This window comes from Mytilus trossulus, chromosome 6, assembly GCF_036588685.1.
Source record: "Mytilus trossulus isolate FHL-02 chromosome 6, PNRI_Mtr1.1.1.hap1, whole genome shotgun sequence".
Classification (NCBI taxonomy): Eukaryota; Metazoa; Mollusca; class Bivalvia; order Mytilida; family Mytilidae; genus Mytilus; species Mytilus trossulus.
In genome coordinates, this window is record NC_086378.1 from 83362950 (window position 1) to 83374572 (window position 11623).

At 33.1% G+C, this 11623-nt stretch overlaps 1 protein-coding gene across 1 annotated transcript; it reads right to left on the reverse strand.

The window, feature by feature from the left end:
- Positions 1 to 9735: 9735 nt before the first annotated feature.
- LOC134723065 (toll-like receptor 10) lies at positions 9736 to 11124 on the reverse strand. Its single transcript, XM_063586702.1, has one exon. It carries the CDS (start codon positions 11122 to 11124, stop codon positions 9736 to 9738), a length of 1389 nt encoding a protein of 462 aa, XP_063442772.1.
- Between the last annotated feature and the right edge of the window lie 499 nt (positions 11125 to 11623).

Below are 11623 nucleotides of genomic sequence, written 5' to 3' on the forward strand. Positions count from 1 at the left end.
CATATTTATCCTGTAACCAATATTCTATTTTAAAATGTCTAATTCAAGAGTGATTTTACCTGAAGAATTTTCTATTATAACATGCATGAGACGAATTTGTTGTATTTAGCTGCAATAGGAAACAATGATATATACGAATAAAGCAACAAGTATTTATTACAACACATAACTTTATGTAAATAAGCCTCTGCATTGTACTATTATTTATCATATATTTGTAGAAATAAAGGCAACAGTAGTTTACCGCTGTTCAAAACTCGTACACCTATAGACAAAAACAACTAAATCGGGGTAACAAACCAAAACTGAGGGAAACACATTAAATATAAGAGGAGAACAACGACACACCATTAAAATGTAACACACACAAAAACGGACTAAGCATTAGATAAAATCATAGTAATGCGAAATCACACTCAAATATAAGTGAAAATAAACGACACAACGGAAACACAATGTTCAAATGTAACACACACAGAAACGAACTATGATATAACAATGACCATATTCCTGACTTGGTACAGGACATTCTTAAAGAAAACAATGGTGGTTGAACCTGGTTTTGTGGGATGCCAAACCTTGCACTTTAATGGCAATGTTAAATATAACATTAAAATGACAACATAATATCACAGGACTACAATACAAATAAATAGGAGAACATATTAGACAAAGAAACACATAAATAATAGTTAACAAAAGGCATCAGGTTTAAAGTTCAATACGTCAGAAACGCGCTCGTCCAAACAAGACTTACCAGTGCCGCCCAGATATAAAAGTTCAAAAGTAAAAAAAGTACAAAGTTGCACAGTATAAAATCATGACCTAGGGCTAATAATGGGTCTGATATGAAAAATACCATGTTAAAATACACATATATATATATATGGACAAATCAAAATACATAAATATAGAATTACGTGTTATAAATCCTCCTTTACCGTGATCATTGTGGTTACTGTTGTGGTCGTTTGTTTGTCGACATCAGACTTCATATTGATACTCATATAGGGAATCGATAGGATGAAGAGGACGATTCTTACAGAGACATCACATTGATACCCATATAGGAAATCGATAAAATGAAGAAGTTAATTCTTACAGAGACATCACATTGATAGCCAAAAAGGAATCGATAGGATGAAGAGGACGATTCTTACAGAGACAACACATTGATACCCATATAGGGAATCGATAGGATGAAGAGAACGATTCTTACAGAGACATCACATTGATACCCATATAGGGAATCGATAGGATGAAGAGGTCGATTCTTACAGAGACATCACATTGATACCCATATAGGGAATCGATAAGATGAAGAGATCGATTCTTACAGAGACATCACATTGATACCAATATAGGGAATCGATAGGATGAAGAGGTCGATTCTTACAGATACATCACATTGATACCCATATAGGGAATCGATAGGATGAAGAGGTCGATTCTTACAGAGACATCACATTGATACCCGAATCGATAGGATGAAGAGGTCGATACTTACAGAGACATCACATTGATACCAATATAGGGAAATGATAGGATGAAGAGGTCGATTCTTACAGATACATCACATTGATACCCATATATGGAATCGATAGGATAAAGAGATCGTTTCTTACAGAGACATCACATTGATACCAATATATGGAATCGATAGGATGAAGAGATCGTTTCTTACAGAGACATCACATTGATACCCATATATGGAATCGATAGGATGAAGGGGTCGATTCTTACAGAGACATCACATTGATACCCATATAGGGAATCGATAGGATGAAGGGGTCGATTCTTACAGAGACATCACATTGAAACCCATATATGGAATCGATAGGATGAAGAGATCGTTGCTTACAGAGTTATCACATTGATACCCAAATAGGGAATCGATAGGATGTAGAGGTCGATTCTTACAGAGACATTACATTGATACCCATATATGGAATCGATAGGATGAAGAGATCGTTTCTTACAGAGACATCAAATTGATACCCAAATAGGGAATCGATAGGATGTAGAGGTCGATTCTTACAGAGACATCACATTGATACCCAAATAGAGAATCGATAAGATGAAGAGGTCGATTCTTACAGAGACATCACATTGATACCAATATAGGGAATCGATAGGATGAAGAGGTCGATACTTACAGAGACATCACATTGATACCCATATAGGAAATCGATAGGACGAAGAGGTCGATTCTTACAGCACATATAGGGAATCGATAGGATGAAGAGATCGTTTCTTACAGAGACATCATATTGATACCTAAATAGGGAATCGATAGGATGAAGAGGTCGATACTTACAGAGACATCACATTGATACCCATATATGGAATCGATAGGATGAAGAGATCGTTTCTTACAGAGACATCACATTGATACCCAAATAGGGAATCGATAGGATGTAGAGGTCGATTCTTACAGAGACATCACATTGATACCCAAATAGGGAATCGATAAAATGAAGAGGTCGATTCTTACAGAGACATCACATTGATACCAATATAGGGAATCGATAGGATGAAGAGGTCGATACTTACAGAGACATCACATTGATACCCATATAGGAAATCGATAGGATGAAGAGGTCGATTCTTACAGCACATATAGGGAATCGATAGGATGAAGAGGCCGATTCTTACAGCAAACCAATGTATAGCAGTTAAGTGGACTCGGCTAAGGTTGTGTACACTTTGATTAAAAAAATGCGAAATTATAAATAAACTCATCATAGATACCAGGACTAAATTTTGTATATACGCCAGGCGCGTATCGTCTACAAAAGACTCATCAGTTACGCGCGAATCCAAAAAAGTTTAAAAGGCCAAATAAAGTACGAAGAGCATTGAGGACCAAAACTCCTAAAAGATTTGCCAAATCATGCTAAGGTAATCTATGCCTGAAGTAATACATCTTCCTTCTTTTTAATAATGTACAAAATGTACCTTACAAATATTGGCAACTGTGAGACAGCAACCCGACTTCACCAACAAGGTAAAAATACCAGCATTTTCTATTATTAGGGTAACATTAGCTATATTCATAAACGGTAAAACAGTTGCTGGCAAATTAAAACAGATATAGCGACTCAAAAATAAATAAAAACATATGTACATAACCATCCAAGGTGAAAAATGTCAGCAGTAGGAAAAGAACATCATTCTCGATTTAAACAAGCCAAAAACTAATATCACAGACTCATTCACAGACAACTTTGGTGATTTATTTGGATTTCGATGTATGTAATCTTTGTTTTTCCTGTTGAACTATAAAAGTATTTCGTTATCAGAAGTTACTTATAACTTTTACCTGCGATATAAACTACAATTTGGTGTGCTTGTTTGGTTGAAAACTAATTTTAAACAGGATAGCACACTTTTACTTTTTGTCAGAAACTGGTTTACCGACATTGGACATTTAGATGCAATCTGGGTAAACTAATCCATTTCTTACATACATTTTTTCTAAAATATCATTAGTTCGAAACTGTAGTTAAACCTTGAAATATTGTTTTCGTAATGTTTTGTGTAGAAGTTGGTTGACCGTTTAGGAACAGTCATTTCACAGCTGACAACTGATATGCTTTTAATATCAATCTACAATCCTGTCCCCTTTTTTCCAAATGAAACCGAACGAATTAGACTTATCACTGGGTTAATAGTAACATGACCTTCAAGAAAGGCATGACACAATTGAAGCAGATTCTGTTATTCCCAGTTTTTGGTAGCTTCATTTTTCTTAATATTTTCTTTTTTATGGTTTTTATAATCTTGTTTGTCTGTTTGTTTTTTGTTTCTATAAGACTCTTTCGTGCTCTTTTTATTGATATGCATATTAATTGTGTAATCAATAAATTAAATCATACTAATTAATTGTTATATACATATACATAGGCATATAAACGGTTCTACTACCTGGTACAATAGTTATCAAAGGTACCAGGATTATAATTTAGTACGCCAGACGCGCGTTTCGTCTACATAAGACTCATCAGTGATGCTCAAATCAAAATATTTATAAAGCCAAACAAGTGCAAAGTTGAAGAGCATTGAGGATTCAAAATTCCAAAAAGTTGTGCCAAATACGGCTAAGGTAATCTATGCCTGGGATAAGAAAAATCTATGCCTGGAATAAGAAAATCCTCAGTTTTTCGAAAAACTCAAAGTTTGATAAACAGGAAATTTATAAAAATGACCACATTATTGATATTCATGTCAACACCGAAGTGTTGACTACTGGACTGGTGATACAATGTCACGTTTTCTCTATGGTTATTTGTGTTAATGACGGCACAACAAAAGAACAAACTATGAAAATCAGTTGAAAGGATTAACTGTTCAGATCAAAACAAATCATTTATTCGAGAAAGGAGAGAAAGAAAACATATATGTAGCAATTTTGCTAACATATACCACAAATAAACGATAATCTTAAGTTTTGTCACTTATGTTCTGTTCATTAAAATTTTGCGTTCATAAAAATAGTGTAAATTATACCAACCAGAAACGGAATTAAAATTTCACTTTGATTTTGTGTTTTTTTTACAACAATTAATAACCCGATTCAATTACAATTCTCTGCAAACAATCTTTAGTATGTTCGGAAAATTTAATGTGAATATTTGAGTCAATACGATGTGTAACATCCTCTCTTCCTGTACAGTTCCAAAACACGGTGTCTCATACTCGGTATAAGCCTTCTGAACCTTAGTAGAGGAAATCATTTCCATTCATCAACAAATGATAATTTGCAGTATTGAAACCCTGCTATTGAGATTTCTGCCAATGGCATCCCACTCATTTCCGATAATGTTCATGTCTGCAGACCTGGAAGGCCAAAAGATAGTGTTAATGGTTTATTGTTATTTGTAATCGGTTAAAATCCTTGCCCAGTGTGATCTGTTGTGTTCTTCTATGTACAAGGGTATTGACGTAAGTGGGTGATTGTCAAAATGAGGAACTACAATGTTTCTGAGCACAAAATCTCTGTATGTATGTATTGCCGGTGCTGTTGCCCTGCATAATATGCATACCCAGCTTACAACGTTATGAGAAGCAACACCATTCTATAACATAACCAGCACAGAATTCAGTCGTTGGGCAAAGGTTGTTTTGGTCACCTGCAGTTTTATATTCCCGCCAAACTCGTGTTCTGTCGTCTACTGATCTGAACAGAAACTGACTCTGATCTGACCAATGCATTTTTGCCAGCTTCTCATGTTTCAGCGTCGATGGTCATTATACCATGAGAACTTTATTATACGGTGCATTGCTTTTATGTGGCATCTATGAAATCTAATAATCAAAGTGTGACCACTTAACACGACCCCCTGGATGACAATGGTGTCTCAGTTGCGTAGCAGGAGTAACTGTGTTGGCTAAAGCACGACGAATAAGCAGTCTGTCATCATGACAGGTAGTAAAATTGGGTCTTCCGGAGCTTATCATTTACAATGCCTGATGATAGGACAGTGTATTTGTAACCTTTGATGACCTTTAATAAAAAGTTGCTTGACGGGTTTATCGGAGTTCAATCGTTTTGGTCGTAATGAATTGTTCTTAGGGTATGTTAAAGGCAAGTCATAAAACCAAACGTTAATTATTTTTTCGCAATAGTTAAAAAAGTATTGTAAGTTATATTTTGGTTGTGCTTAACTTTTGGTGTATACATTTTTTTAAATATAAGACAAAGAAAACGTTGTCCACTAATGTTTCTGTAAGACGCTACTGCTCATACTATGTACTTATATCAGTGTGAAGAATTACACAAGAAACATATGATATAAAATGTTAGTGGTTTGATTGCACATGGAAATCGTATTCTTATTTGAAAACTAATTAATATTTTTTTACATTTCGGGTCCACTTTTGATATTTGGTTTATTGCCTGTATTAGAACTTGGCTTTATGTTTCAAAAATACTGAAAAACTAGCCCTTTTCATTTGATTATGTTAAGTTTTAGTTAACTGAAGTTCAGGAAACATTTAAGACAATGATGTAAGAATATATCCTCCTTTAGGATCTGCTTGCCCTTCAGGAGCACCTGAGATCACCCCTAGTTTTTGGTGGGGTTCGTGTTGTTTATTCTTTAGTTTTCTATGCTGTGTCATATGTTCTATTGTTTGTCTGTTTGTCTTTTTCATTTTTAGCAATGGTGTTGTCCGTTTATTTTAGATTTATGAGTTTGACTGTCCCTTTTCGTCCCTCTTTTAAAAATACATAGCATAGCTAAATCTTAAAACATTGCCTTTATATTTGATTACAACAAAATTAATCATAAAATGTATAAAAGAGGGACAAAAAATACCAGAGAGACAGTCAAACTCGTAAATCGAAAATAAACTGACAACTCCTGGCTAAAAATGAAAGAAGACAAACAGACAAACAATAGAACATAGGACATAACATAGACAACTAAGGAATAATCAACACGAACATTGTTATTGTTCAAGTTAAAGAATGCATGAATATAATTAGTTTCAAGTATCATTTTTTTTTTCTTATTTACCACAACAGTTATTTGATGAAATCCAAAAATATATATTTACTATAAGAATGTCTATCAATAGTTTTAAATATCTTTGTTTAACTAAACAGGAAAGATGACCTCGTGTACTAAACAAGGGAACATATTTTCACCATTATATGAAGAAAAAAATATCTGATTTTTGAAAAAAGTTCAAATGAAACTTAGTGCCTTTGGGAACAGAAGAATAAAAAAGAAGTAAACTGCCATTGACAACAGTCCCAAACTAAATATTTAGTGTCATCCTTTGTCAAGGTAGACAATTCAGGTTTTTTTTTAAAAAGCATTTTAAATTTTGAAAAATGTTTTCTTATGTTATGTTGATTAGAGCAAACATAATTGACTAAAATTGAGAAAGGAAATGGTGAATATGTCAAAGCGACAACCACCCGACCATAGAGCAGACAACAGCCGAAGGCAACCAATGGGTCTTCAATGTAGCGAGAATTCCCGCACCCGTAGGTGTTCTTCAGCTGGCCCCTAAAAATATGCATAATAGTACAGTGATAATGGACGTCATACTAAACTCCGAATTATACACAAGAAACTAAAATTTAAAATCATACAAGACTAAAAAAGGCCAGAGGCTCCTGACTTGGGACAGGCGCAAAATTGCGGCGGGTTTAAACATGTTTATGAGATCTCAACCCTCCCCCTATACCTCTAGCCAATGTAGAAAAGTAAAAGAAAAACAATACGCACATTAAAATTCAGTTCAAGAGAATTCCGAGTCCGATGTCAAAAGATGTAACAAAAGAAAATAAATAAAATGACAATAATACATAAATACCAACAGACTACTAGCAGTTAACTGACATGCCAGCTCCAGACCTCAATTAAAAGGATTGAAAGATTATGTCTTCATCATATGAATATCAGGTACAATCCCTCCCATTAGGGTTTAGTATCATACTATCATAAAATATACGAGAAGAACATAACCCGTGTCATGCCAACAACTGTTTTTTTAGAAATAAATGTGTTTAGTTCCGATGCAAAGACCCTATCAGTGAATCAATGTTAAAGCCAAAATATGCAATCTTTAATGACCTGACAACAGTATCGTAACTATATCCCCTTTTAATAAGTCTATTTAAGGGTTTTGTTAGTTTCTGAGGAGAATACTGACATTTTTGTGCTTTATAAAGACTGTTGTTGGTAGCAGCTGATCAACCATTTCTTATATGACTTGTATTGTAATACCATGTGATTACACAGATCATAAATTATGCTTCCTCCATGTTATGATCATGTGACTATTTGTTCTGGGAACTTCTGTAAATCTATTGTACTTATGAACAAACCGAATGGTAAATAAATAGATAAAAACCTTTATTTACTTAGCACATCATAACTTATTTGAGAAATAAATATTAAAGAGATATTTGCATTACTTTGTGATCAACATAGTTCTATTAACGAAATAGGTATTAAAGAAAGGCAACAGTAGTATACTGCTGTTCGAAATTCATAAATCGATAGAGAAAAAACAAATCCGGTTACAAACTAAAACTGAGGGAAACGTATCAAATATAAGAGAACTACGACACAACCGAAACACAATATTAAAATGTAACACACACAGAAACAACTATAATATAACAATGGTCATTTTCCTGACTTGGTATAGGGCATTTTAAGAAACAAATGGTGGGTTGAACCTAGTTTTGTGGCATGCCAAACCCCCCACTTTAATTGCAATGTTAATTATAACATTAGAATGACACTGATACAAAAAAATTATAGAAATGATTTCAAAATGGGTAATCAGGTTTATTCGTTCGTAATTATATCCCACTTATGTACGACTCTCCACAAGAGACGAAAAGACACAGAAACAAACAGTTATGGGTCACCTAGTTTACCTAGCCTTCAACAATTAGCAAAGCCCAAACCGCAAAGTCAGCTATAAAAGTCCTCAAAATTAGAAATGTAAAACAATTCATACAAGAAAACTAACTGAACGAAAACCAAATTTATACCACAGCAAAACAACGTCATAAACAGTCAGAGAAAACCAGATTGTTGATTTACGAAAGTGCATTTGTATAAAATAATAAGATTTAGTTTGCTTTGAAATGACTGAATTAACAAAATTAATATTTATACCAATAAAACAATATTTAAAGATGTAATGACAGTGTTGAATTAGTAACCTTTAAGAATAAGTTTATTTAAATGTCAATAAGGTTACCAGAACCGTTTCTAAATTTCCGGTCACGGTTAACGACATCTCCATAAAAAAAATTCAGAAAGAAGGTTATCATACTTTAGACGAAATGACGAGTAAAAAGGATGAAATGAAAATCAACGTGAATAGAAGTAATGAACTGGGTCATTTATTATTTTGAATTGAACACTTCACATCATTTTTGAGACATCAGAGAAAATGAAATAATCAACCGTTTCAGATATTGTCAATTCGACGAAATCAAGAAGATATTTCAAATGTCATTTGATCACAAATCATCTGGACGGTTTATTTTCAGCTGAATATAGCTGAAACCTGTCGGCAAATATCAAAATCAATTGCCTTGACAAAAATTCATGCACTTGAATAGTTATTTTATGGTTTTTTTTCTTTTCTTTCAAGCAATGTTCACTTAGATATGAAATGCCGAGTTGAATCTAACGTCAATTATGGACAAAAAAGAGAAAATATAAAAAAAACAAAAAAAAACCATAAAACAACATCAGATGTTTCGGACAAGAATTTTAGACAAAAATATAAATATTTCAAGAATATAAAACAAAACTTTCACCTGAAGTAATGCAGGCTTTCAATAATTATATAACTTCACAAATTAAAATTGCCCAGTTCAACTGTTTATTTTGCAAAACCGACATGCATATGGTGGCGTCACTCGTATGCCATGGCTGCTCCAAAATGAGTATGAATTGATTGCATACTTCATATACAGAAGCAGCCATTACAAGTTAAATATATAATATGTTACTGTTATCTGTATATAATATTGTATCATTGAATTTTTAAGAATAAAAGTTTTCATTTTGTATTTTAATTTATTAAATTAATACGGGACATGTTATTTTATTATTCTAAGCATCATTTAAATGCATTAACGTAACCATACACTAAATTACTGTAGAAGCAAATATTATTGTCACGTTCTTAATACATTGTTGCTCCTAATCATACAAGCATTCAACCAATCAGGATCCACTTAAGAAACTGTTACGTTGCCACGTTTTTATTTAGTCTAGAACATAAATTTACCTTAATCTTATTTCTGAAATAGATTAATGTGAACAAAGTTATGATGACCAATGATATTGTTATGATGATCAAAACAACTACTGGAAAGTTTACGACTGTATCCTTGTTACAATTTAATTCTGTAGGAGTCAGACTTATAAGCTTACGTCCACGGACGTTTGAGGGATTTGCACACCCTAGCGAATCAAGGTAATCATAAGCTTTTAGCATAGTCTTTGACGATAGATATTCAATAACTTCAATTATTCCACAGTCACATAAGAACGGATTTTCACTGATATCGACTTTAACAAATTCGTGAGTCGAAAACGAGTCAATCATACCTTTTGTTAATGAAGTTATCTCATTACGCCTTATATCTATAATTCCGACTGATTTTGTCTTTTTAACGGTCATTCCGTAATCTCGTATCCTTGGAATAACTTTGATGTGATTATTGGAAAAGTCTAAATATTCCATATCTGGGAATCGCAGTCGCCAGCCTTGTAGTTTATAAACAATGTCAGACATACCGTTTCGAGAAAAGTTTAAGATTTTGAGATTTTGTGCAATGTCTGTATGAACTATTTTACTAATAGTAGATCTAGTAATATCGTTCCTTCCGCTTAATTCAAAAACCTCAAGGTTTTTGTACAAACAAGTTCTCTTCTGAATGCTGAAGTAATGACTTGATTGTTCCAATGCATTGATGTCATACAAATAACTGTTATGAAAATCTTCAAATTCCACCTTTGTTCCTCTCCGAATTATAGCAAAAGCGTTCTCCGGTCCACATTCTGCAGCTCTTGTTATAGGGGAGTTAGCTTTTGACAGTGATTCGTATACTTCTTTCATTCGTAAGCTAGTTGTTACGTTATCCATTTGTAGATATTTGATTGTGTCGGAAATGTGGTCTATCAACTGATTTTTGGAATCGGACTTGTAATCCTTAATTATGCAGTCTTTGATATAAACTCTATGTAGTTTTTCTGCTCTGAACGGCCAAGGAAAGTATAGTATACCATCTTCACAAGTGACGGATAAGTCAAATCTAATATGTGACGATACTCGATATGTAAAATTTCTAAATTCTGTTAACTTTATACTAGACTCACCTTTAATGATACATACAATGTTAAAGTCAGTGTGAGCAGTCTGTGATATATTACATAGCCTACTCCAGTTCTGAAGGCTTTCAAACTGATCCATTACATCAGAAAAATTGGTAAATGTATCTATGGAATTATTCATCTGCTGTTGTTTTACAACCAAATCATCATTCCTTTCAGTTGTAGCATTAAAGATGTTAAATGCAAGTCCAAGTCTAAGCAAGGGATAAATATTAAGAAATGTGAAATACGTTTTCATTCTGAACAGTTTTCCAGGAATGATATTACTATTTATATTGGATACCGGATGTTATCTAAATCATTATGAACGAAAATAGAACAACGACTTTTCTATTTTTCAACGAATGAAATGCTCTTATTCTTTTCCCCCCCTGCATAACAAATACAAAAAGTATAACATAAACTTATTACAAATAAGATTAATAATAGCGTTAATTTACTACATGATAAATGAATTGTTTACCGAACTGTGTACTATCATTTACTATTACACATTACAGTCAGGCGTTAATGTTTTCAACAATTTAAGTTAGATATGGATTTAATTTGAAAAATATATAACATTTAAATGACTTTTTGAAACCAACAAATTTAAAACATTACTAGTAATTCTTAAAATACATGCTACATTTTAACGGGCGATTTTCCCTTTTATACATAGCCGATCTGGGGAAAAAAAACTGATAAATAATTGCACGCAAATGTATTGTAATGTTTTGAATGCATATGATTTGGTA